The 24,297-nt window shown below is 46.8% G+C and overlaps 1 protein-coding gene across 1 annotated transcript in view; it reads right to left on the bottom strand.

Moving 5' to 3' along the window:
* The window catches only part of LOC140387379 (ras-specific guanine nucleotide-releasing factor 1-like), a 220,314-nt gene that overhangs the window by 31,885 nt on the left and 164,132 nt on the right, over positions 1-24,297 (bottom strand). The window contains exons 18-19 of the mRNA XM_072470386.1: positions 16,419-16,589; positions 12,326-12,432 (exon numbers count right to left, since the gene is read on the bottom strand). Of these exons, the coding sequence (XP_072326487.1) occupies positions 12,326-12,432; positions 16,419-16,589 (278 nt within the window). The remainder of the gene's footprint in view (positions 1-12,325; positions 12,433-16,418; positions 16,590-24,297) is intronic.

Below are 24,297 nucleotides of genomic sequence, written 5' to 3'. Positions count from 1 at the left end.
CCCCGTATTTGCGTGGGTTTCCTCCGGGTGCTCCGGTTTCTTCCCACAGTCCAAAGATGTGCTGTTAGGTGGATTGACGGTGCTAAATTGCCCCTTAGTGTCCAAAAAAAAAAGGTTAGGTTGGGTTGCTGGGTTAGGGGATTGGTGGAGGTGGGAGCTTGAGTAGGGCTGGCGCAGACTCAATGGGCCGAATGGCCTCCTTCTGCACTGTAAATTCTATTATTCTATGTAGGCTGAGATGACCTCAGGTTAGTGTTTCATCCCAAAAACTGCAACTCTGAAATGACAGAATTCTCTCAGTACTGCACTAAAGTATCAATCTAGAAATATTGATTCACACCTTCGAATGGCACTCAAACCTAGGATTCCTCGATGGGAGAACACACGTGGAGTGCAGCAGGCGGGAGGCCCGGGTTCCAAGGCTCCAGCAGTTGGCAGGTTTGATGAGGGTCAGAGTTCTTTTTACTGCCACCAGCTTGATGGTCGGCAGCACAGGCTTGGGGTTCTGTTCACGTTAGGGTCAAACAGTAACTACCTGAGTTCGGTTCCCCCAGACAATATTACAGCGCAACTTGGGAGAGGTCATGTGACACACCTCCTCGATGTTGGCCAAAGGAGCTGGTTATGGGTTATCTAAATGAAGCCCACTTGTCAAAATCATTGTCTTCGAACAGGCAACGCTTCAAAAGTTAGCGCCATAATGGGATATTGAGATCTGCAAAAGAATGCCCTTGTTTGCGATTGGCTGGAGCGGACCCATCGTCTGCAGGGCCATTGTGTTGTCTGGCTTCCACAGAAGGAAAAAATGGTTTGGACTAGTGTAATTGATATGTATAAAGGTACGCCAGTGAAGGGTTAATTATTACATCTCAGTCTAATTCAAACACTAGAGGGCACCACCAGTTCCCAGTATAAATATCAGACCTCAGGGAATCTTGGGGAGTGTTAGCAGATTGATCACAGCTCAAGGAGTAGTTTAGATTAGAGAGAAGTAGCACGGGGAGATCATTAGCTAATTCTAGATTTTAGATTACGGTTTAACAGACTCAATCTTACTTTATTAATAGTTATAGCTCTGCAGAATGTGCGAACTCTATTTAATTTAATCGTTATTCAATAAATTTGTTTTGCTTCAATCTAAAGATTGGTGGTTTCTTTATCATCAACTCATCAGACCATTATGGATTACAGGGAAAGAATAATAACATATTAACACAAAGTGTAATGTGACATGGTACCAGGGATGTCTACTGTAGCTAACTAGTATAATTTAGTAAGAACCTAGTACAGAAAACTAAGAAGCTATTCGAATCTCAAAGCACCAACCTGTGTCTGCAGAACTTTGACGAATCCAGGACTGATCGGCAAAGCTGAAGCTCCACGAGAATTCAGATCACCGGTAAACTTGATGTTAATTGGTGGGTGTTCAAGCAGCAGTTTCAAATTTATTTAGAGGATTCCGATTTAAATAATGCTACCGATGCACACAAAATTGCTCTTCTATGGCTGGTCCAGATGCCGTTGAAATCTTCTCCCTTTTACTGGTGTTCCATTTTAAAGTATACAAGACCAGTTCAGACCAATATTCTTATTTCTCCTCTTTTACTTCAGGAGTTTTTCCTTCAGGAGTTTTGTCGGTTAGATGGGCAGCATGGTCGGCGCAGGCTTGGAGGGCCGAAGGGCCTGTTCCTGTGCTGTACCTTTCTTTGTTCTTTGAGTGTTACATTCCAGATGTTTGAAGCCTTTGTTAACTTTGAAACTGTTGAACTTCAGCATGGTTATCACTGCTACGTCACAGTGCCAGGGACCCAGGATCAATTCCGACCTCGGATGACTGTCTGTGTGGAGTTTGCATATTCTCCCCCTGTCTGCGTGGGTTTCCTCCGGGTGCTCTGGTTTCCTCCCACAGCCCAAAGATGTGCAGGTTAGGTGGACTGGCCTTGCTGAATTGTCCTTAGTGACCAATAGGTTAGAGGTTAGGTGGGATTACGGGGATAAGGTGGGGTAAATGGACCTAGGTGAAGTGCTGTTTCGGAGGGTCTGTGCAGACTCGATGGGCTGAATGGCCTCCTTCTGCACTGTAGGGATTCTATGAATTCTATTGTATTTGATTGTATTTGACCAGCTGGAGACATCTTGTCAGTTCAATAATTGTCCATAAATAAAATGACTTTTTAAAGTAGTCCAGCTGACAAATATATATTATATCATAGAATTTACATAGAATTTACAGTGCAGAAGGATGCCATTCGGCCCATCGAGTCTGCACCGGCTCTTGGAAAGAGCACCCTGCTTAAATCCACACCTCCACCCTATCCCCATCACCCAGTAACCCCACCCAACACTAAGGGCAATTTTGGACACTAAGGGCAATTTATCATGGCCGATCCACCTAACCTGCACATCTTTGGACTGTGGGAGGAAACCGGAGCACCCGGAGGAAACCCACGCAGACACGGGGAGGATGTGCAGACTCCGCACAGACAGTGACCCAAGCCGGAATCGAACCTGGGACCCTGGAGCTGTGAAGCAATTGTGCTATCCACAATGCTACCGTGCTGCCCTTTAAAATATTTTCTTTAACGTCTCGAGAGTGACACTAATAATGTACAAAACCGGTGATGTCAGATCACATGCCATTGCAGCTTTAAGAGATGGTTCTGGAAGGAGCCTCATGCTTCTCTGTCTCTTTAATTGAATATAGTTAATAAATGTTTGAAAGGTCCTGAGGCCTTTTTTCCAGCAGTCAATGTTAAATACGCCCTGGGACCGTTTACGATGATACTGCATAGTGATAAACCTACTAAATGGCGCGGATCCCCGACAAAACAGATGGGGTAGGGAAGTAAATACCACCGAATACAAGGTAGCCAGGGAATGGCTGTGGCAGAGAATCAGAGGGAAAAACTTCAATGGAGTCCCACAACAGTTGACTCAAAATCACAGACAATAATGAAGAAAGTCCTACCTCTGCCTGAATCCTTTTACGATGCAGAAGGGCCCAAGCAACTAGCACAATGGCAAAACTGGCATCACAGAATCAACAGGAATTGGACCGCTTCGGGGTTAGCATGGAAGCCTAATAAAGAAGATAGAACATACAGTGCAGAAGGAGGCCATTCGGCCCATTGAGTCTGCACCGACCCACTTAAGCCCTCACTTCCACCCTATCCCCGTAACCCAATAACTCCTCCTAACCTTTTTCGGTCACTAAGGGCAATTTATCATGGCCAATCCACCTAACCTGCACGTCTTTGGACTGTGGGAAACTGGAGCACCCGGAGGAAACCCACGCAGACACGGGGAGAACGTATAGACTCCGCACAGACAGTGACCCAGCGGGGAATCGAACCTGGGACCCTGGCGCTGTGAAGCCACAGTGCTAACCACTGTGCTACTGTGCTGCCCACATCAGTGCACTCCTCTATTCCATTGGCAGCAGTGCAGACACGGTGTTAATGAGGACACAGCAATCTATTTTAAAAAAAATTTAGAGTACCCAATTCATTTTTTCCAATTAAGGGGCAAGTTAGTATGGCCAATCCACCTAGCCGGCACATCTTTGGGTTGTGGGGGCGAAACCCACACAAACAGGATACTGCAACCTATAAGGAAGGACATACTGGCACTAGAGCGGGTCCAGCGGAGATTCACACGGATGATCCCAGGAATGGTCGGCCTAACATACGATGAACGTCTGAGGATCCTGGGATTATATTCATTGGAGTTTAGGAGGTTGGGGGGAAAATCTAATAGAAACTTACAAGATAATGAATGGCTTAGATAGGGTGGACGTAGGGAAGTTGTTTCCATTAGCAGGGGAGACTAGGACCCGGGGGCACAGCCTTAGAATAAAAGGGAGTCACTTTAGAACAGAGATGAGGAGAAATTTCTTCAGCCAGAGAGTGGTGGGTCTGTGGAATTCATTGCCACAGAGGGCGGTGGAGGCCGGGACGTTGAGTGTCTTTAAGACAGAAGTTGATAAATTCTTGATTTCTCGAGGAATTAAGGGCTATGGAGAGAGAGCGGGTAAATGGAGTTGAAATCAGCCATGATTGAATGGCGAAGTGGACTCGATGGGCCGAATGGCCTTACTTCCGCTCCTATGTCTTATGGTCTTATAAAGAGGCCATTAAAGTCTTTGGTTGATATTTCGGTTTATGGAGGAACACTATTTTAGACTGGGCAAGGTTTAACAGGTGCATTTAGGAATATGGCGTAAGTATTCACTTTTTCATTGATCACCTGTATCGTTTGCCTGATAATTGGGTTCTAAAGGATCAACTAATCCAAGGCCGTATAGCGGTGGGTGTGCTCGATGAAACCTTGTCTGATTTTCTGGCAAGAGTCAGAGAAGTTCTAACGTTGTCCAAGGCAGTGCAATTAGCACGACAGTCTGAGCTACGGAAGCAGAACCGAGTTTTAATCCAGGGTGACAGACAAGTTTTGTGGAGGCAGACCACTGTCTCAGTCCAGTTTGAAGGAAAGAACAAATAACAAATAACAATACAGCACAGGAACAGGCCCTTCAGCCCTCCAAACCTGCGCTGACCATGGTACCTGCCTAAACTAAAACTGCCTGCACTTACAGAGTCCGTATCCTTCCATTCCCACCCTATTCATATATTTGTCTAAATATCTCTTAAATGCCGCTATCGTACCTGCTCCCACCCCCTCCCCAGGCAACGCGTTCCATATATTTACCACCCTCTGTGTAAACAACCTGCCTCACACATCTGTTCTAAACTTTTCCCCACACACTTTAAACCTATGTCCCCCAGTACTTGACTCTCCTGCCCTGGGGAAAAGCATCTGACTATCCACTCTGTCCATGCCACTCATAATCTTGTAGATCTCTATCAGGTCACCTCTAATCCTTGGTCGTTCCAGTGAGGACAAACCGAGTTTATCTAACCTCTCCTCATAGCTAATGCCCTCCATACCAGGCAACATCCTAGTAAACCGCTTCTGTACCCTCTCCAAAGCATCCACATCCTTCCGGTGGTGTGGACACCAGAATTGTACACAATATTCCAAATGAGGCCTAACTAATTGGCTGCAACATAACTTGCCAATTTCTATACTCAATACCCCGACCGATGAAGGCCAACATGCCGTATGCCTTCTTGACCACCTTACATAGAACAAAGTGCATAGAACATTACAGTGCAATACAGGCCCTTCGGCCCTCGATGTTGCGCCGACCTGTGAAACCACTCTAAAGCCCATCTACGCTATTCCCTTATCGTCCATATGTCTATCCAATGACCATTTGAATGCCCTTAGTGTTGGTGAGACCACTACTGCTGCAGGCAGGGCATTCCACGCCCTTACTACTCTCTGAGTAAAGAACCGACCTCTGACATCTGTCCTATATCTATCTCTCCTCAATTTAAAGCTATGTCCCCTCGTGCTAGATATCACCATCCGAGGAAAAAGGCTCTCACTGTCCACCCTATCCAATCCTCTGATCATCTTGTATGCCTCAATTAAGTCACCTCTTAACCTTCTTCTCTCTAACGAAAACAGCCTCAAGTCCCTCAGCCTTTCCTCATAAGATCTTCCCTCCATACCAGGCAACATTCTGGTAAATCTCCTCTGCACCCTTTCCAATGCTTCCACATCCTACATCCTTCCTATAATGCAGCGACCAGAATTGCACGCAATACTCCAAATGCGGGCGCACCAGAGTTTTGTACAGCTGCAACATGACCTCATGGCTCCGAAACTCAATCCCTCTACCAATAAAAGCTAACACACCGTACTCCTTCTTAACAACCCTCTCAACCTGGGTGGCAACTTTCAGGGATCTATGTACATGGACACCGAGATCTCTCTGCTCATCCACACTGCCAAGAATCTTACCATTAACCCAGTACTCTGTCTTCCTGTTATTCCTTCCAAAATGAATCACCTCACACTTTTCTGCATTAAACTCCATTTGCCACCTCTCAGCCCAACGCTGCAGCTTATCTATGTCCCTCTGCAACTTGTAACATCCTTCCGCACTGTCCACACCTCCACTGACTTTAGTGTCATCTGCAAATTTACTCACCCATCCTTCTACGTCCTCCTCCAGGTCATTTATAAAAATGACAAACAGCAGTGGCCCCAAAACAGATCCTTGTGGTACACCACTGGTAACTAGCCTCCAGTCTGAACATTTCCCATCAACCACCACCCTTTGTCTTCTTCCAGCTAGCCAATTTCTGATCCAAACTGCTAAATCACCCTGAATCCCATGCCTCCGTATTTTCTGCAGTAGCCTACCGTGGGGAACCTTATCAAACGCTTTACTGAAATCCATATACACTACATCAACTGCTTTACCCCCATCCACCTTTTTGGTCACCGTCTCAAAGAACTCAATAAGGTTTGTGAGGCAGGACCTACTCTCCACAAAACCGTGTTGACTATCTCTAATCAAATTATTCCTTTCCAGATGATTATACATCCTATCTCTTGTAAACCTTTCCAAGATTTTGCCCACAACAGAAGTAAGGCTCACTGGTCTATAGTTACCGGGGTTGTCTCTACTCCCCTTCTTGAACAAGGGGACAACATTTGCTATCCTCCAATCTTCTGGCACTATATCCTGTAGACAAAGATGACTTAAAGATCAAAGCCATAGGCTCAGCAATCTCCTCCCTAGCTTCCCAGAGAATCCTCGGATAAATCCCATCCGGCCCAGGGGACTTATCTATTTTCACACTTTCCAGAATTGCTAACAACTCCTCCTTATGAACCTCAAGCCCTTCTAGTCTAGTACCTGAATCTCACTATTCTCCTCGACAACATTGTCTTTTTTTTGTGTGAATACTGACGAAAAATATTCATTTAGCACCTCTCCTAACTCCTCGGACTCAACTTCCCACTACTGTCCTTGACTGGCCCTACTCTTACCCTAGTCATTCTTTTATTCCTGACGTATCTATAGAAAGCTTTAGGGTTATCCTTGATCCTACCTGCCAAAGACTTCTCATGTCCCCTCCTGGCTCTTCTTAGCTCTCTCTTTAGGTCCTTCCTAACTAACGTGTAACTCTCGAGCACCCTAACTGAACCTTCATGTCTCACCTTTACATAAGTCTCCTTCTTCCTCTTGACAAGTGTTTGGACTGCTTTAGTAAACCACGGTTCCCTTGCTCGACCACTTCCTCCCTGCCTGACAGGTACATACTTATCAAGGACACGCAGTGACTGTTCCTTGAACAAGCTCCACATTTCCATTGTGCCCATCCCCTGCAGTTTTCCTCTCCATCCGATGCATCCTAAGTCTTGCCTCATCGCATCATAATTGCCTTTCCCCCAGATATAACTCTTGCCCTGCGGTATATCCCTATCCCTTTCCATCACTAAAGTAAACGGAATCGAATTGTGGTCACTATCACCAAAGTGCTCACCTACCTCCAAATCTTAACACCTGTCCTGGTTCATTACCCAGTACAAATCCAATATGGCCTCGCCTCTTGTTCGCCTATCTACATACTGTGTCAGGAAACCCTCCTGCACACATTGGACAAAAATGGACCCATCTAAAGTACTCAAACTATAGTGTTTCCAGTCAATGTTTGGAAAGTTAAAGTCCCCCATAACAACTACCCTGTTGCTTTCGCTCCTATCCAGAATAATCTTTGCAATCCTTTCCTCTACATCTCTGGAACTTTTCGGAGGCCTATAGAAAACCCCTAACAGGGTGACCTCTCCTTTCCTGTTTCTAACCTCAACCAGCCTCAGTTTCTACCTCAGTAGACGAGTCCTCATCAAACGTCCTTTCTGCCACCGTAATACTGTCCTTGACTAACAATGCCACGCCTCCCCCTCTTTTCCCACCTTCCCTGAGCTTACTGAAATATCTAAACCCCGGCACCTGCAACAACCATTCCTGTCCCTGCTCTATCCATTATTATCCACATACGTTGCAACTTTCAGTGATTGGTGGACATGCACGCCCAGATCTCTCTGCCTGTCAGTACTCGCTAGAGTTCTACCATTTATTGTGTAATTCCTACATGCATTGGACCTTCCAAAGTGCATTACCTCACACTTGTCCGGATTAAACTCCATCTGCCATTTCTCTGCCCAACACTCCAACCAGTTTATATCCTGCTGTACCCTCTGACAATCCTCTTTACTATCTGCAACTCCACCAATTTTTGTATTGTGTGCGAACTTACTAATCAGACCAGCTACATTTTCTTCCAAATCATTTATATACACCACGAACAACAAAGGTCCCAGAACTGATCCCTGTGGAACGTCGCTAGTCACAACCTTCCATTCAAAAAAGCACCTTCTACAGCTACCCTCTGTCTTCTATGCCCAAGCCAGTTCTGTATCCAACTTGCCAGCTCTCCTCTGATCCCATATGACTTCACCTTTTGTACCAGTCTACCATGAGGTACCTTGTCAAATGCTTTACAGAAGTTTGACTTCCCATCATCTTTGTCACCTCCTCGAAAACTCGATCAAATTAGTGAGGCACGACCTCCCCTTCACAAAACCATGCTCTCCCCTTCTTTGAGAGTGAGCTGACGAGTGGTAATTCAACCCGGCAAGGAGTAAGGTTGAGAAGGCGGGACCTTCATGAATAACCTCAGCCAGTGCAGGAATTGAACCCACACTGCTGGCGTCCCTCATGAACCAGCATCATGAACCAGCCGTCCAGCCAACTGAGCTAAACCGACATAATACAACCTAGTGCAGGGACGGACTTGCCTGACGACAAACTAAGAATGGTGCCTCCCAGAATGCTGAGTGAAATAATTGCAGAAAATAAATTTGATTTAGGAAAACCCGGAGAAGAAATAACTGCTGAAGAGTTACCGCCTGATCTCACATGCATCTCAGATGTAGAAGGCAAGCAATAGAAGAAGAACCCATCGGGTAGAAGACTACCTAGCAACAGAAATGTAGGCTAAATCCAGCTCTACCCCAGACGTTGATTTAATTTCTGAATCTCTTGTGGTGCCCAGTGAAGGAAAGAAACACACTGGTTTGAGGGCAGAATGTGTGCATACTACATAAACTCCTACAATACCAACAATGAACCATCAACTCTGCTTGAAAATAATCTTCATTCTCCCGTTTATTCATCTGATTCATTCATGAATGTGACTTTGGGATTGCATAGCACTTCACCCCAGGGACAGGAACCATTGAAGGTGCTTAAGGTATTTTTTAACCAGATGACGGACTTGCTGGATTTGAAGATACAGCTGGATGAACATCAGGAGAAGCTGACAAAGTTCTATTCCTTCAAGATCGGGGAGCTAGCGTCATAATTTCAAAAGGAATTTCCTCAAAAGAAAAGAAGAAGAAGAGAACATCTATTCGGCAACCTCCCACAGCAAATCAGAAACCGACTGATTTATGGGCATTCCAGGAACAATTGGAGCAAATACGTCCTCCATGCCTTCCAAGTAAGCCAAGAACTGATGTTGGAAATTCATGTCACCACCACAAGAGATATTTGGTGGTGGGGGGTGGAAGTAGGATGTGTGATATTCAATGAATACAACGCAGGATTTGTGAGGGGGTTTGGGGGAACCAGAGCTTAGTGAGAGATGGTTCTGCAAGCGGCTTCGTGCCTTACTATCTCTGAATACAGTTGTAAATAGTTAATAAACACTTAAAGGCTCCTAGAAAGCTTTATAGAAAATACGCTCTGACACAGTTGCAGTGAAGGGGAGCGGTCATCATTTTCTCAGGGATCCTAGACTTTTATGAAGTGAAACTTCATTCAATGTAGTTAGCTCTACCATCTACAACGTAATCATGATGTGGAGATGCCGGCGTTGGACTGGGGTGAGCACAGTAAGAAGTCTTACAACACCAGGTTAAAGTCCAACAGGTTTGTTTCGAATCACTAGCTTTCGGAGTGCTGCTCCTTCCTCAGGTGAATGAAGAGATTCACTCAGCATTCTGGGGCGCCCCGTTCTTAGTCTTCATTCACCTGAGGAAGGAGCAGCGCTCCGAAAGCTAGTGACATCGAAACAAACCTGTTGGACTTTAACCTGGTGTTGTAAGACTTCTTACTGTACAACATAATCTTCATGGGACACCCAGAGTGGAACTCCAATTCCCACATAAACACCTCCCAGTTGTGCCTAATCTAGAGGATCTGTCGATCATTCCATAGATCAATCAATCCATTCATCAAACTTTTCTGTCTCTGAGAGTCCAGGCAATAGCCTAAACGTCCCAATTTGCACAGTAACAAGAAATGAATCGGTTAAATGGGTAACCAGCAACATTTGAATGGGGAAAGCTGGCCCACTGGCTCTGTATCTTAGCTACATCATCCTCCTGGTGTGGGAAGTGTGCTTCAGTGACCAGAATCAGCAATATACTTGAAGCAGTAATTGGAATTCCAACACAGTTCATTGTGACAGCTTCACTGAAACATGAAAAGGGAATTCTTGTTTGAAGCCTTAGAGCAACTTTTTAATATGAGTTTTCTATTCCTTGCAAATAACCTCGAGCTTCTGTCCAAAAACCCTGTTTCAACTTAAATCTCACCCTGAATCTTTCATGCTCAGCATTATCAATAACCCTAGGCTCCAGCTTCCGAGAGAAAAGTCATGAAATTAATACAGATGAAGAAGGCCATCGATCCATTTATGCTCATGCTAATGGTTCTAAAATAATATTTCATGTGTATTTTTGGGATGTGGATGAAGTGGAAGGAACCACATTTATTATCCGTTACTATCAACCCAATAAGGTGGCAGTAGCTCTTCTTCTTGAACTGCCCATTGCGTGAAGAACCACTTCCTGACATCACCCCGAATGGCTTATCTCTAATTTTAAGCTTATAGAACAAAGAACAAAGAACAATACAGCACAGGAACAGGCCCTTTGGCCCTCCAAACCTGCGCCGATCACATGTCCTGTCCAGACCAACCGCCTGTATCCTTCTATACCCCGTCTGTTCATGTGTCTATTTAGATAAGTCTTAAAGGTCGCTAATGTACCTGCCTCAACCACCTCACTTGGCAGTGCATTCCAGTGTTATGTCCCTTATTTAAAAGTTTTGCCACCAGAGGAAATAGTTTCTCTCTACCTAACCATTAAATACATTAATCATCTTAAACAACTCAACTGCGTAAATAACCATATTTATTATTCTTTATTAAAACTGCACAGTAACACCTCCATTGCCATGTGCCATTGTTCTGTCTCATCCCTTTAGTCAACGATTACAGCATATTAAGGACGGCACTGTAGCACAGTGGTTAGCACCGTTGCTTCACAGCGTCAGGGACCCGGGTTTGATTCCCGGCTTGGATCACTGTCTGTGTGCAGTCGGCACCTTTTGCCCGCGTCTGCGTGGGTTTCCTCCGGGTGCTCCGGTATCCTCGCACATGTCTCAATCTCAATCTCTCAATCTTGTTAGGGGCTGGTTTAGCTCACTGGGCTAAATCGCTGGCTTTTAAAGCAGACAAAGGCAGGCCAGCAGCACGGTTCAATTCCTGTACCAGCCTCCCCGAACAGGCGGCGGAATGTGGCAACTAGGGGCTTTTCACAGTAACTTCATTGAAGCCTACTCGTGACAATAAGTGATTTTCATTCATTGTTCTTCGTGACACAAGTAGGCTTACATGAACACTGCAATGAAGTTACTGTGAAAATCCTCTGGTCGGCGCCTGTTCGGGTACACAGAGGGAGAATTCCGAATGTCCAATTCACCTAACAGCACGTCTTTCGGGACTTGTCGGAGGAAACCGGAGCACCCGGAGGAAACCCACGCAGACACGGGGAGAACGTTGTGAGGCAACAGTGCTAACCACTGTACTACCATGCTGCCCGAATCTAAGGCCCATTTAGCTAATAGGGTCCCAGAAATTTGATACAACCTGTCACCTGCGCACACAGGCTAAGTGTCTATTCTTGCTCATCCAAGTGCTTTCTAAAAGGTTGTGAGGTTTCCAGCACTGTTGCTTCAAAGCGCCAGGGTCCCAGGTTCGATTCCTGGTTTGGGTCACTGTGTGGAATCTGCATGTTCTCCCTATGTCTGTGTGAGTTTCCTCTGGGTGCTCCGGATTCCCCCCACAAGTCCCGAAAGACGTGCTTGTTAGGTGAATTGGACATTCTGAATGCTGCCTCCGTGTACCCGAACAGGTGCCGGGGTGTGGCAACTAGGTGATTTTCACAGTAATTTCATTGCAGCGTTAATGTAAGCCTACTTGCGACACAAATAAAGACTATTGATTGGCCAATTCATTTCAGTGTGAGGTGCACACGTTTAGTGAAAGCTGCAACAAAATGGAGACGAACTTAGTACAAGACCCATTAGCTTGGCTAATGTTCACGGCCAAAACACTACCTGGGAATGCTTTGAGACCCAGTGTCTCAACACGTTAAGCACACGATTCGTCGCTGCTCTTCGAATGACAAACTCTTTGTCACAAATTCTCTGATCAGCAGGAAAACCTAGAATCAACAGCAGAAAGTAAATTCAGAAATAAGTAAACAGAACGATACCAATGAGCAAGGCAGATCTTGCGATGATGTATTATGTCCTCCCCCTTTGAATATATGATTATATATCTGAAATCATCTCTCACAGATTTCTTACGCTTCTGTCAAAACGAACAAGTTGCCCAAGTTTGAGCACAGTTGTGCCTAGATTTCTGAAAGCAGAACCTCTGCCCCATGTTTAATCACTAAAGTCATTGCATTGAGCAAAGCTCCTTATTACAACCTCTCTGGTAACAGGAGGGAGTTTAATATATGGATAGTATGTCCATGATTAGTTCCTTTGGTATTTAACAAACTATTCCTTTTTGAGATTTCAATGTTGAAAATCCATGATATTTTGGTAACTTCATTCTGGCTGAAACAATTCTGTTTGAGCAGAGATGAGGGACTGACGGTAAGTTGGTAAATCTCATTCACTGGAAGTTTTTGAAGCAACTTGGAGGTAGTGAGAAACGAATTGGCAATTTGCAATTCTTCAAAGGAAGGTAAAAAATACTGTGTATTTAAAAGTCAGTTATCAAGGATTAGTTTAGCTCCCAGACTTTGATCTCTTACTATTCGACTTTTCACAATGACTATCCCTGTTACGTTGCACTCACTGGACACCGGTTTAGCTCAGTTGGCTGGACAGCTGGTTGTAGAGTGAGGCTAACAGCCTAGGGTTCAATTCCTGTACTGGCTGAGGTTATTCATGAAGGCCCAACCGTACCCTGTTGTGATCCTCAAGTTAAAACCCCCTCAAAGGGAAAGGAGCCAGTGGCCATCTAGAACTATGGTGACTTTACTTTACTTACTGGTTCATAGATTTGCTTAACATGTTAAATGTAAGTGATGCCCTCACACTCTCATGTTAATTGTATATTATTTGAGGGTTTAGTTGTAGGAATGGGATGGATATTAATTGAGGATTCTCTTCTGCTCCCATGTAAAACTTAAACTCTTGGTTGGGTTGAAGGTGCATGTTTGTAATATGTATCTTTGTAAACTTGTAAGAATGGTGCTCCAACTGCCTGACTTTCAGAGATATAACAGCTTATGTAAACTTAAAATTGTTCAGTAGTTTTCAAACAAGGGTTGCTGTTCTTGCAGCCATTTGCTTCACTGAGAGTTCTCTCAGATCTCACGCCATTCCTGGAGTGTTGGGATTTACCCATGAGAGTGATGTGTGAACCAATCTCTGGTACGTTTATTTATTTATTTTTCAAATTTAAAGTGCCCAATTCTTTTTCTTCCAATTAAGGTGAAATTTAGCATGGCCAATCCACCTAGCCTGCACATCTTTGGGTTGTGGGGGTGAAACCCACGCACACATGGGGAGAGTGTGCAAACTCCACACGGACTGTGACCCGGGGCCAGGGTCGAACCCGGGTCCTCGGCGCCGTGAGGCAGCAGTGCTAACCACTGCGCCACCGTGCTGCCCCTTCTGGTAAATTGTATAATGAGCGCCACGCATATCAGAAACACATGAGAATGACAATTCTAGGGGGAAAGGTTTAACATTGACAAAAGCAAGCACTGGTGATATTGCACCATTGGGTATTGCAATCAGATTTACATCTCTCCCCAGTTGTAATTCTATTCACTTCAATCATGTTGATTCACACTTGCCCATTTTTCTCAATTGCCCGACAAGATCGACCCTGCACCCTCTATTGCACCCCTCAAAGAATGAGACATGAACTTTCTGCAACTGCCTCAATAACAGACAAGTAAATCTCTCAGTCGGATATCCTTCATCAAAATATTCACAGTGCAATATATCACACACTCCCTTGTCAAGCACATACATTTTGCAGTTTATAACACAGACCCCTTTATCGTACTCTTACAAAGAGCCAGCAGAGACATGATGGGCCAAATTGACTCCTTCTGTGCTGTATGATCCTATGATTCTAACACTGATACACCACAACTTCAGTTAAAATTCACTGTGTTACTTTCATTAATAGAAAAAAACTGTGTCAAGAATGCAATTTCATGAGGCTCCTTGACTCACTCTCGCACAGGATGTATTGATTGCCATCAGATTGGCAAAGGTAGTCTGGAAAACGGTTCATAGATTTATTCAGGACAGTTTCCTAGAGCAGCATGTTCTAGAGCCAACCAGAGAGCAGGTTAATCTAGACCTGGTGATGTGCAATGAGACAGGATTTTCAATCAGGTAGGGTGTCACATCAAAGGCCACTGCACAAAAAGAGCTCAGTGTGTGTGTGAGTGTGTGTATGGGGGCGGGGGGAGTACCACAGGGAGCAGTGCTGGGGCATCCACTATTTACAATCTATATCATCGACTTGTGTGAAGGGACTGAATGTATGGTTGCCAAATTACTGAGATGATCGATAGACGCAACGATAGACACAAAGATAGACAGGAAAGGAAGTTGTGAAGACATATAAGCACCAAATTCTTCCAGTGCTTCACGTCAGCTGGATCCTCTGGTGCGGCTGACGTGAACAGAGATTTCAACGGCTCGCTGGACATTTGGGCTGGAAAGTTCTGGCTAAGGAGCCTGCAAAGGGACGGCGACAGGTTTAGTGACTAAGGCAAGACATTGGCTGATGGAATATAATGTGGGAAAATATGACCTTGTTCACTTTGGCAAGATGAATAGAAAAACAGTAAATTATTTAAATGGAGAGAGATTGCTGAATTCTGTGGAACAGAGGGACCTAGATGCCCTGGTACATCAATCACCGAAAGCTAACATGCAGGTACAGCAAGTGATTGGGAAAGGAGCTGGAACGTTGTTATTTATTGAAAGGGGAATGGAATATAAAAGTAGGAATGTTGTGGCACAGTTGCACTAAAACTAGGGGACACAATTTAAATATAAGGGCCGGGATTCTCCAAAATCCCAGCCAAGGATTGACGCGGCGTAAACACCGGAGGGGCCCAGCGATTCAGTGGGCCACAGGGGCCAGCACAGCGCCGGAGTGCTGTGCACTGCTCGGCGCTGATACACGGCCCTACACTGCCGCCGCGGGTCCGCGCATGTGCGCGCCGGCCATTTACGCGCCGGCACATGCGCGTGGTGGCTGTTTCCGCGCCGATGCAACATGGCGTAGCGACACAGCTGGCTTGCGGAGAAGGAGGTAGGCCCCCTCCAGATCGAGCGCGCCCACCGAATGGTAGCCCCCGATCGCGGGCCTGGCCGTCGTGGAGTCCCCCCGGAGTCTGATCCCCCCGCACTCCCACCAGGACGGCCACTGCGGCCGCGGGTCTGAGCTCCCGCCGGGTGATACCAGGTTGGAACCACGCCGGCGGAATTTAGCCGGTCGACCATGTCGACCGCGCGCGCCCGCGACTGACGCCGATTCTCCAGTTGCCGGAGAATCGCGTCCCGGCGTCGGAGCAGCGTGGCGGGAATTTCTGGTGTCACCGGCGATTCTCCGACCTGGCGTGGGCTCGGAGAATCCTGGCCAAGGGGTCTCCCATTTAAGATGGAGATCAGGAGAAGTCTTTTCTCTGAGTATTATTATTCTGTGGCGCTCTCTTCCCCAGAGAACAGTGCCTGCTGGGTCATTGAATATTTTTAAGGCTGAGTTAGATCAATTCTTGATTGACAATGGAATCACAGACTTTAGCGAGGAGACAGGAAAGTAGAGTTGATGCCACAATCAGATCTACCATGATCTTATTGGATGGTGGAGCAGGCTCGAGGGGCTGAATGGCCTCCTCCTGCTGCTAGTTTGTTAATATTGATCTATGGAACCTGATGAGATATATTCCAATATTTGTTTCCTTCATTTATGCTGTGCAGCTTGTTTTGTAAATTAAAAAGGCAATCCGTTCTGTGTTTGTCCCCACAGCCCTTGGTCTTATTAATTAATGTGGCTCAAATGTCCCCTTGATATTATAGAATCAATTACCAAGAATTATTATTGCGAGGGATCCAGCATAAAGAGATCAGTTCCCCTGTGCCAAAGTGTAAAATGTACCTGCACTGGCCAAGGACATCCGCCTGAACTTCTCCTTGGTGGGTGTGCCCTCGTTGGCTCCCGCTGTGGCAATGGCAAAGGCTGAGGTTGCTGAAACTGCGCTGCGATTGTTGTCCATCTCCCGGCTGGATGTGACCACCACTCCGTTATTGTAGGAAAACAAGGAGAATTCTGTGGAGTCATAACATATCATCGTAATGATCTCAATTCCACAAAGCCTGGTCATTCTCAGTTATTTATTTATTTTCCCCCTATAAGTTTAGGGTACCCAATTTTTATTCCAATTAAGGGGCAATTTAGCGTGGCCAATCCATCTACTCTTTACACCTTTGGGTTGTGGGATGAGGCCCACGCAGACACGGGGAGAATGTGAAAACTCCACACAGACAGTGACCCAGGGCCGGAATCGAACCCGGGTCCTCCGCCCCGTGAGGCAGCAGTGCTAACCACTGCGCCACCATGCCGCCCCCATTCTCAGTTATTAATTCCATTATATACCACATAGTATCTGTAATAGTTTTGATGCAATATAGAGATTATCATTCTCTATATGGCACAGCGGCCGTATCATTTTCATTAACTTTGTTCACACAATACAACAATTACATAATTACATAGTGACTGTCATTCTGTGTACTTGTGGTTCTATCATTAATTGCAAAATACAGGACAGAATTCTTCTAAGCCCCCGGCAGTGGCAGATGTGGGGGGAGAATATGGCGGGAGGTCCAGAAATCCCATCGCGGTGATCTCCCGCTGGTGCCTGCCAGGGCGGGTCAGAAAACCCGCCCTGGCAGGCACGAACCTCATTTGCACCCTGCTAATAAGATGCAGATGAAGGATCGCCCCCCACGCCAGGTCCTCTGCGATGCAGGTGGGAAATCTCGCTGGCAGGCAATACATTTGGAACAATGTGGCACGCAGACATTGGGACGCACCTGAACAATGCCTGGGGCTGCCTCCGGAGTTCGGGATGGAGGCAGCTCCCAACCCTGGACCCCGGAACACCCACAGTTGGACCTTCCAGATTCTGTGTCCTGTCGGGGGTCCATCTTCCAGCCTCAGCATGTTCCTGGCAATCCACCTTCGTTCACAGGACATTCATCGTATGTCTCAGAGTGCTTCATGGACTTAGATTTGGGTTTATTATCACATGTTCTGAGGTACAGTGAAAAGCATTGTTCTGCGTACAGTCCAGACAGATCGTTCCATACATGAAAAAACATAGGACATACATAGATACACAATGTAAATACATAGACACAGACATCAGGGGAGCATACGGAGGGTTGTACTACTCAGTAGAGAAAGTGTGTGGAGACATCAGTTCAGTCCATAAGAGGGTCATTCAGGAGTCTGGTGACAGTGGGGAAAAAGCTGTTTTTGAATCTGTTAGTCCGTGTTCTGAAACTTTTGTATATCCTGCCTAATGGAAGAAGTTGGAAGAGTGGGTAAGCTGGGTGGGAGGGGTCTTTGATTATGCTGCCCGCTTTCCCCAGGCAGCGGGAGGTGTAAATGGAGTCAATGGATGGGAACGGGTTTGTGTGATGGACTGGGTGATGTCTCCTGGGTGATTTCTCCTATGTCTTACGGTCTTATGTTCACGATTCCCTGTAGTTTCTTGCGGTCCTGGGCCGAGCAGTTGCCATACCAGGCTGTGATGCAGCCCGATAGGGTGCTTTCTGTGGTGCATCTGTAAAAGTTGGTAAGAGTCAATGTGGACATGCCGAATTTCCTTAGTTTCCTGAGGAAGTATAAGCGCTGTTGTGCTTTCTTGGTGGTAGCGTCGACGTGGGTGGACCAGGACAGATTGTTGGTGATGTGTCTGGTCATTTTCAGGCGGTCCATTTTCTTTCTTCAATAGTCGGTCAGCGATGTTGGACGCCTTCTCAATGTGACACCAGGCAGGATGATAGACAAGGTGCGATTCAGATCTGCCCCACCATGAAATACAGGACAAAACACCCAGGTGCAGAATTAATGAGGTCAGGGCTGGAATATTTGGCATGTTTTTCCACCGGATTCTGCAACGGAAAACATTCCATATTCCCGCCCCCACCACAGAACCGAGTGTCAAATTGGGAGAAATCCGCCCATAGTGACCGTGTGATTATACAATATAGCAACACTCCCTGTCCACTACAGCGACTGGGCAATTTAATAAGACTGTGGGAAGGGAGTAGAAGAGATAACCTGAAACAAAGAAATAGATCAATAATCCTTCCTGATTCTCAGCTTCTGATCTCCCTAACAGCAGTAATGCCTGGGCTTTGAGTTCTGAAATGATGGTGTATGAATAATTAGGTATAGCTGCTTATTGCATATTACAAGATGCCCCTGCCTGTGATTTTAAGGGTAATAGTAAATTGTTTATTTTAACCAGGTTATCTCTTCATTAAAATAGTGATTTTATTCACTTGAATTAATGTTCTCATGTTCATGTCAAGACCTTTGCTACTTAAACATAAAATGAAGAAAACATCAAAAACCATAAGACCAAAAGACATAGAAGCAGAATTAGGCCACTCGGCCCATCGAGTCTGCTCCGTCATTCAATCATGGCTGATATTTTTCTCATCCCCATTCTCCTGCCTTTTCCTCATAACCCCTGATCCCCTTATTAATCAAAAACGTATTTATCTCTGTTAGCACAGGGCTAAATCGCTGGCTTTGAAAGCAGACCAAGGCAGGCCAGCAGCACGGTTCAATTCCCGTACCAGCCTCCCCAAACAGGTGCCGGAATAGGGCGTCTAGAGGCTTTTCACAGTAACTTCATTTGAAGCCTATTTGTGACAATAAGCGATTTTCATTTCATAAAGACACCCAGTGATTTGGCCTCCACAGCCTTCTGCAGCAAAGAGTTCCACAGATTCACCACCCTATGGCTGAAGAAATTCCTCTTCATCTCTGTTTTAAAGGATCGTCCCTTCAGTCTGAGATTGTGTCCTCTGCTTCTAGTTTTTCCTACAAGTGGAAACATCCTCTCCACGTCCACTCTATCCAGGCCTCGCAGTATCCTGTAAGTTTCAATAAGATCCCCTCTCATCCATCTAAACTCCAACGAGTACAGACCCAGAGTCCTCAACCATTCCTCATACGACAAGCTCTTCATTCCAGGGATCATTCTTGTGAACTTCCTCTGGACCCTTTCCAAGGCCAGCACATCCTTCCTTAGACACAGGGCCCAAAACTGCTCACAATACTCCAAATGGGGTCAGACCAGAGCCTTATACAGCCTCAGAAGTACATCCCTGATCTTGTATTCTAGTTCTCAAAATGAAGGCGAACATTTGCCTTCCGAACTGCTGACTGAACCTTCACGTTAATATAGAACATAGAACATAGAACGATACAGCGCAGTACAGGCCCTTCGGCCCACGATGTTGCACCGAAACAAAAGCCATCTAACCTACACTATGCCATTATCATCCATATGTTTATCCAATTAACTTTTAAATGCCCTCAATGTTGGCGAGTTCACTACTGTAGCAGGTAGGGCATTCCACGTCCTCACTACTCTTTGCGTAAAGAACCTACCTCTGACCTCTGTCCTATATCAATTACCCCTCAGTTTAAAGCTATGTCCCCTCGTGCCAGCCATTTCCATCCGCGGGAGAAGGCTCTCACTGTCCACCCTATCCAACCCCCTGATCATTTTGTATGCCTCTATTAAGTCTCCTCTTAACCTTCTTCTCTCCAACGAAAACAACCTCAAGTCCATCAGCCTTTCCTCATAAGATTTTCCCTCCATACCAGGCAACATCCTGGTAAATCTCCTCTGCACCCGCTCCAAAGCCTCCACGTCCTTCCTATAATGCGGTGACCAGAACTGTACGCAATACTCCAAATGCGGCCGTACCAGAGTTCTGTACAGCTGCAACATGACCTCCTGACTCCGGAACTCAATCCCTCTACCAATAAAGGCCAACACTCCATAGGCCTTCTTCACAACCCTATCAACCTGGGTGGCAACTTTCAGGGATCTATGTATATGGACACCTAGATCCCTCTGCTCATCCACACTTCCAAGAACTTCACCATTAGCCAAATATTCCGCATTCCTGTTATTCCTTCCAAAGTGAATCACCTCACACTTCTCTACATTAAACTCCATTTGCCACCTCTCAGCCCAGCTCTGCAGCTTATCTATATCCCTCTGTAACCTGCTACATCCTTCCACACTATCGACAACACCACCGACTTTAGTATCGTCTGCAAATTTACTCACCCACCCTTCTGCGCCTTCCTCTAGGTCATTGATAAAAATGACAAACAGCAACGGCCCCAGAACAGATCCTTGTTGTACTCCACTTGTAACTGAACTCCATTCTGAACATTTCCCATCAACCACCACCCTCTGTCTTCTTTCAGCTAGCCAATTTCTGATCCACATCTCTAAATCACCCTCAATCCCCAGCCTCCGTATTTTCTGCAATAGCCTACCGTGGGGAACCTTATCAAACGCTTTGCTGAAATCCATATACACCACATCAACTGCTCTACCCTCATCTACCTGTTCAGTCACCTTCTCAAAGAACTCGATAAGGTTTGTGAGGCATGACCTACCCTTCACAAAGCCATGCTGACTATCCCTGATCATATTATTCCTATCTAGATGATTATAAATCTTGTCTCTTATAATCCCCTCCAAGACTTTACCCACTACAGACGTGAGGCTCACCGGTCTATAGTTGCCGGGGTTGTCTCTGCTCCCCTTTTTGAACAAAGGGACCACATTTGCTATCCTCCAGTCCTCTGGCACTATTCCTGTAGCCAATGATGACATAAAAATCAAAGCCAAAGGTCCAGGAATCTCTTCCCTGACCTCCCAGAGAATCCTAGGATAAATCCCATCAGGACCCGGGGACTTATCTATTTTCAGCCTGTCCAGAATTGCCAACACCTCTTCCCTACGTACCTCAATGCCATCTATTCTATTAGCCTGGGTCTCAGCATTCTCCTCCACAACATTATCTTTTTCCTGAGTGAATACTGATGAAAAATATTCATTTAGTATCTCGCCTATCTCTTCAGACTCCACACACAACTTCCCATCCCTGTCCTTGACTGGTCCTACTCTTTCCCTAGTTATTCGCTTATTCCTGACATACCTATAGAAAGCTTTTGGGTTTTCCTTGATCCTACCTGCCAAATACTTCTCATGTCCCCTCCTTGCTCGTCTTAGCTCTCGCTTTAGATCCTTCCTCGCTACCTTGTAACTATCCATCGCCCCAACTGAAACTTCACACCTCATCTTCACATAGGCCTCCTTCTTCCTCTTAACAAGAGATTCCACTTCTTTGGTAAACCACGGTTCCCTCGCTCGACGCCTTCCTCCCTGCCTGACTGGTACATACTTATCAAGAACACGCAGTAGCTGATCCTTGAACAAGCTCCACTTATCCAGTGTGCCCAACACTTGCAGCCTACTTCTCCACCTTATCCCCCCCAAGTCACGTCTAATGGCATCATAATTGCCCTTCCCCCAGCTATAACTCTTGCCCTGCGGTGTATACTTATCCCTTTCCATCATTAACGTAAACGTCACCGAATTGTGGTCACTGTCCCCAAAGTGCTCTCCTACCTCCAAATCCAACATCTGGCCTGGTTCATTACCCAAAACCAAATCCAACGTGGCCTCGCCTCTTGTTGGCCTGTCAACATATTGTGTCAGGAAACCCTCCTGCACACACTGTACAAAAAACGACCCATCTAATGTACTCGAACTATATCTTTTCCAGTCAATATTTGGAAAGTTAAAGTCTCCCATAATAACTACCCTGTTACTTTCGCTCTTATCCAGGATCATCTGCGCCATCCTTTCCTCTACATCCCTAGAACTATTTGGAGGCCTATGACAATATAAGACAATCCTGAACTAGGACTCCCAAGTCGCTTTGTGCTTCAGACTTCTGAAGTCTTTCCCCATTGCATCTATCTTATTTAGCAGCCTCCTGCATGGCACCTAGTCAAAGGCCTTCTGAAAATCCAAATAAATTACGTCCACTGGTGCTCCTTTGTCTAACCTCCTTGTTACCTCCTCAAGATCTCTAAGAGATTTGTAAGGCATGACCTCCCCTTGACAAAGCCGTGCTGACTGAGTCCTATCTTATCATGCACTTAAAATGGACTCCAAAATTTTACCCATGGCCAAAGTCAGAGTAACCGGCCTATAATTTCCCATCTTCTGTCTCCCTCCCATCTTACCCCAGGCAGTGCCTTGGTGCCCGGGTGGCAGCATCCAGAAGCCGACCACCAGGGGGCCTCTGATAGCCTGGGAGACCCCCCCAGGTGCTGCCACGCCTAGTCCACGTATGTGTGGACCAGTGCTAAACAGCGCCATGGCGAGGTCTCCCAGGCCCGGGTGGTTGTCCCCGAGCCTCGAGAGCATCGCGTGCCCAACTGCTCATTTAAATTTGTAAATCTTGACCTTGCCCAGCGAGGGCGAGATCCAGATTGTAACGGATCTTGTTAGATCCCGTGAGGTGTTATGAGCATCGCAAATATCGTGAGATTTAACGGCCTCATCGCGTCACCGGGCATGATGAGATAGTTTGATCGCTCCCACTGTTTTCCTATTATGCCATTCCTGCATTGTTTTTCAAACTCAACCCAGAGGTGTCTCTGGAAGTTCCCACGCTTTTTAAATCTCCGCTCTGACTCTCAGCTCAAGCTCTTTTTACATCTCTGCTCCCCCACTTCCCTAAACTCCCACTCCTACCTTAACCCCCGGCACTCAGAGAAAAATAGCACTCTGTGCAAGGCACGGAACAAACTTGTTTTTATAGCCTCAGCTTCACAGAAGTGTTATCGAGACAAAGTTTGATGCTGAGCCACATAAGAAAATATAATCTTTATAATAATGTTTATTATTGTCACAAGTAGGCTGACATTAACACAGCAATGAAGTTACTGTGAAAAGCCCCTAGTCGCCACACTCCGGCGCCTGTCCGGGTACACAGAGGGAGAATTCAGAATGTCCAATTCACCTAACAGCATGGTCGGGATTCTCCGCAAACTGGCGCGATGTCCGCTACCCGGCGCCAAAAACGGCGCGGATCACTCCGCCGTCGGGTCGCCCCAAAGGTGTGGAGGTCTCTCCACCTTTAGGGGCCAAGCCCTCACCTTGAGGGGCTGGGCCCGCGCTGGAGTGGTTTCCGCTCCGCCGGCTGGCGGGAAATGCCTTTGGTGCCACGCCAGCCGGCGCCGAAAGGACTTCACCGGGCGACGCATGTGCGGGAGCGTCAGCGGCTGCTGACGTCATCCCCGCGCATGCGCAGGGGAGGGGGTCTCTTCCGCCTCCGCCATAGTGAAGACCATGGTGAAGGCGGAAGAAAAAGAGTGCCCCCACGGCACAGGCCGGCCCGCCAATCGGTGGGCCCCGATCGCCGGCCAGGCCACCGCGGGGGGTACCCCCCGGGGTCAGATCGCCCCGCGCCCCCCTCCAGGACCCTGGAGCCCGCCCGCACCGCCTGCTCCCGCGGGTAAGGTAGGTGGTTTAATCCACGCCGGCTGGAGAGGGTTGACAGCGGCGGGACTTCGGGCCGGAGAATCGCCGGGGGTGGGCCCGCCGACCGGCGCGATTCCCGCCGACCGCCGCGGCGCGATTCCCGCCCCCGCCAAATCCCTGGTGGCGGAGAATTCGGGACACGGTGGGGCCGGGATTCACGCCAGCCCCCGGCGATTCTCCGACCCGGTGGGGGGGGGGGGGGGTCAGTGAATCGTGCCCCCTGTCTTTTGGGACTTGTGGGAGGAAACCGGAGCACCCGGAGGAAACCCACGCAGACACGGGGAGAACGTGCAGACTCCGCACAGACAGTGACCCAAGCCGGGAATCGAACCTGGGACCCTGGAGCTGTGAAGCAACAATGCTAACCAC

The sequence above is a fragment of the Scyliorhinus torazame genome, chromosome 12 (assembly GCF_047496885.1).
Source record: "Scyliorhinus torazame isolate Kashiwa2021f chromosome 12, sScyTor2.1, whole genome shotgun sequence".
NCBI lineage: Eukaryota > Metazoa > Chordata > Chondrichthyes > Carcharhiniformes > Scyliorhinidae > Scyliorhinus > Scyliorhinus torazame.
Note: the sequence above shows the minus strand (reverse complement) of the source record. Positions and strands in the feature narration are given on the sequence as shown.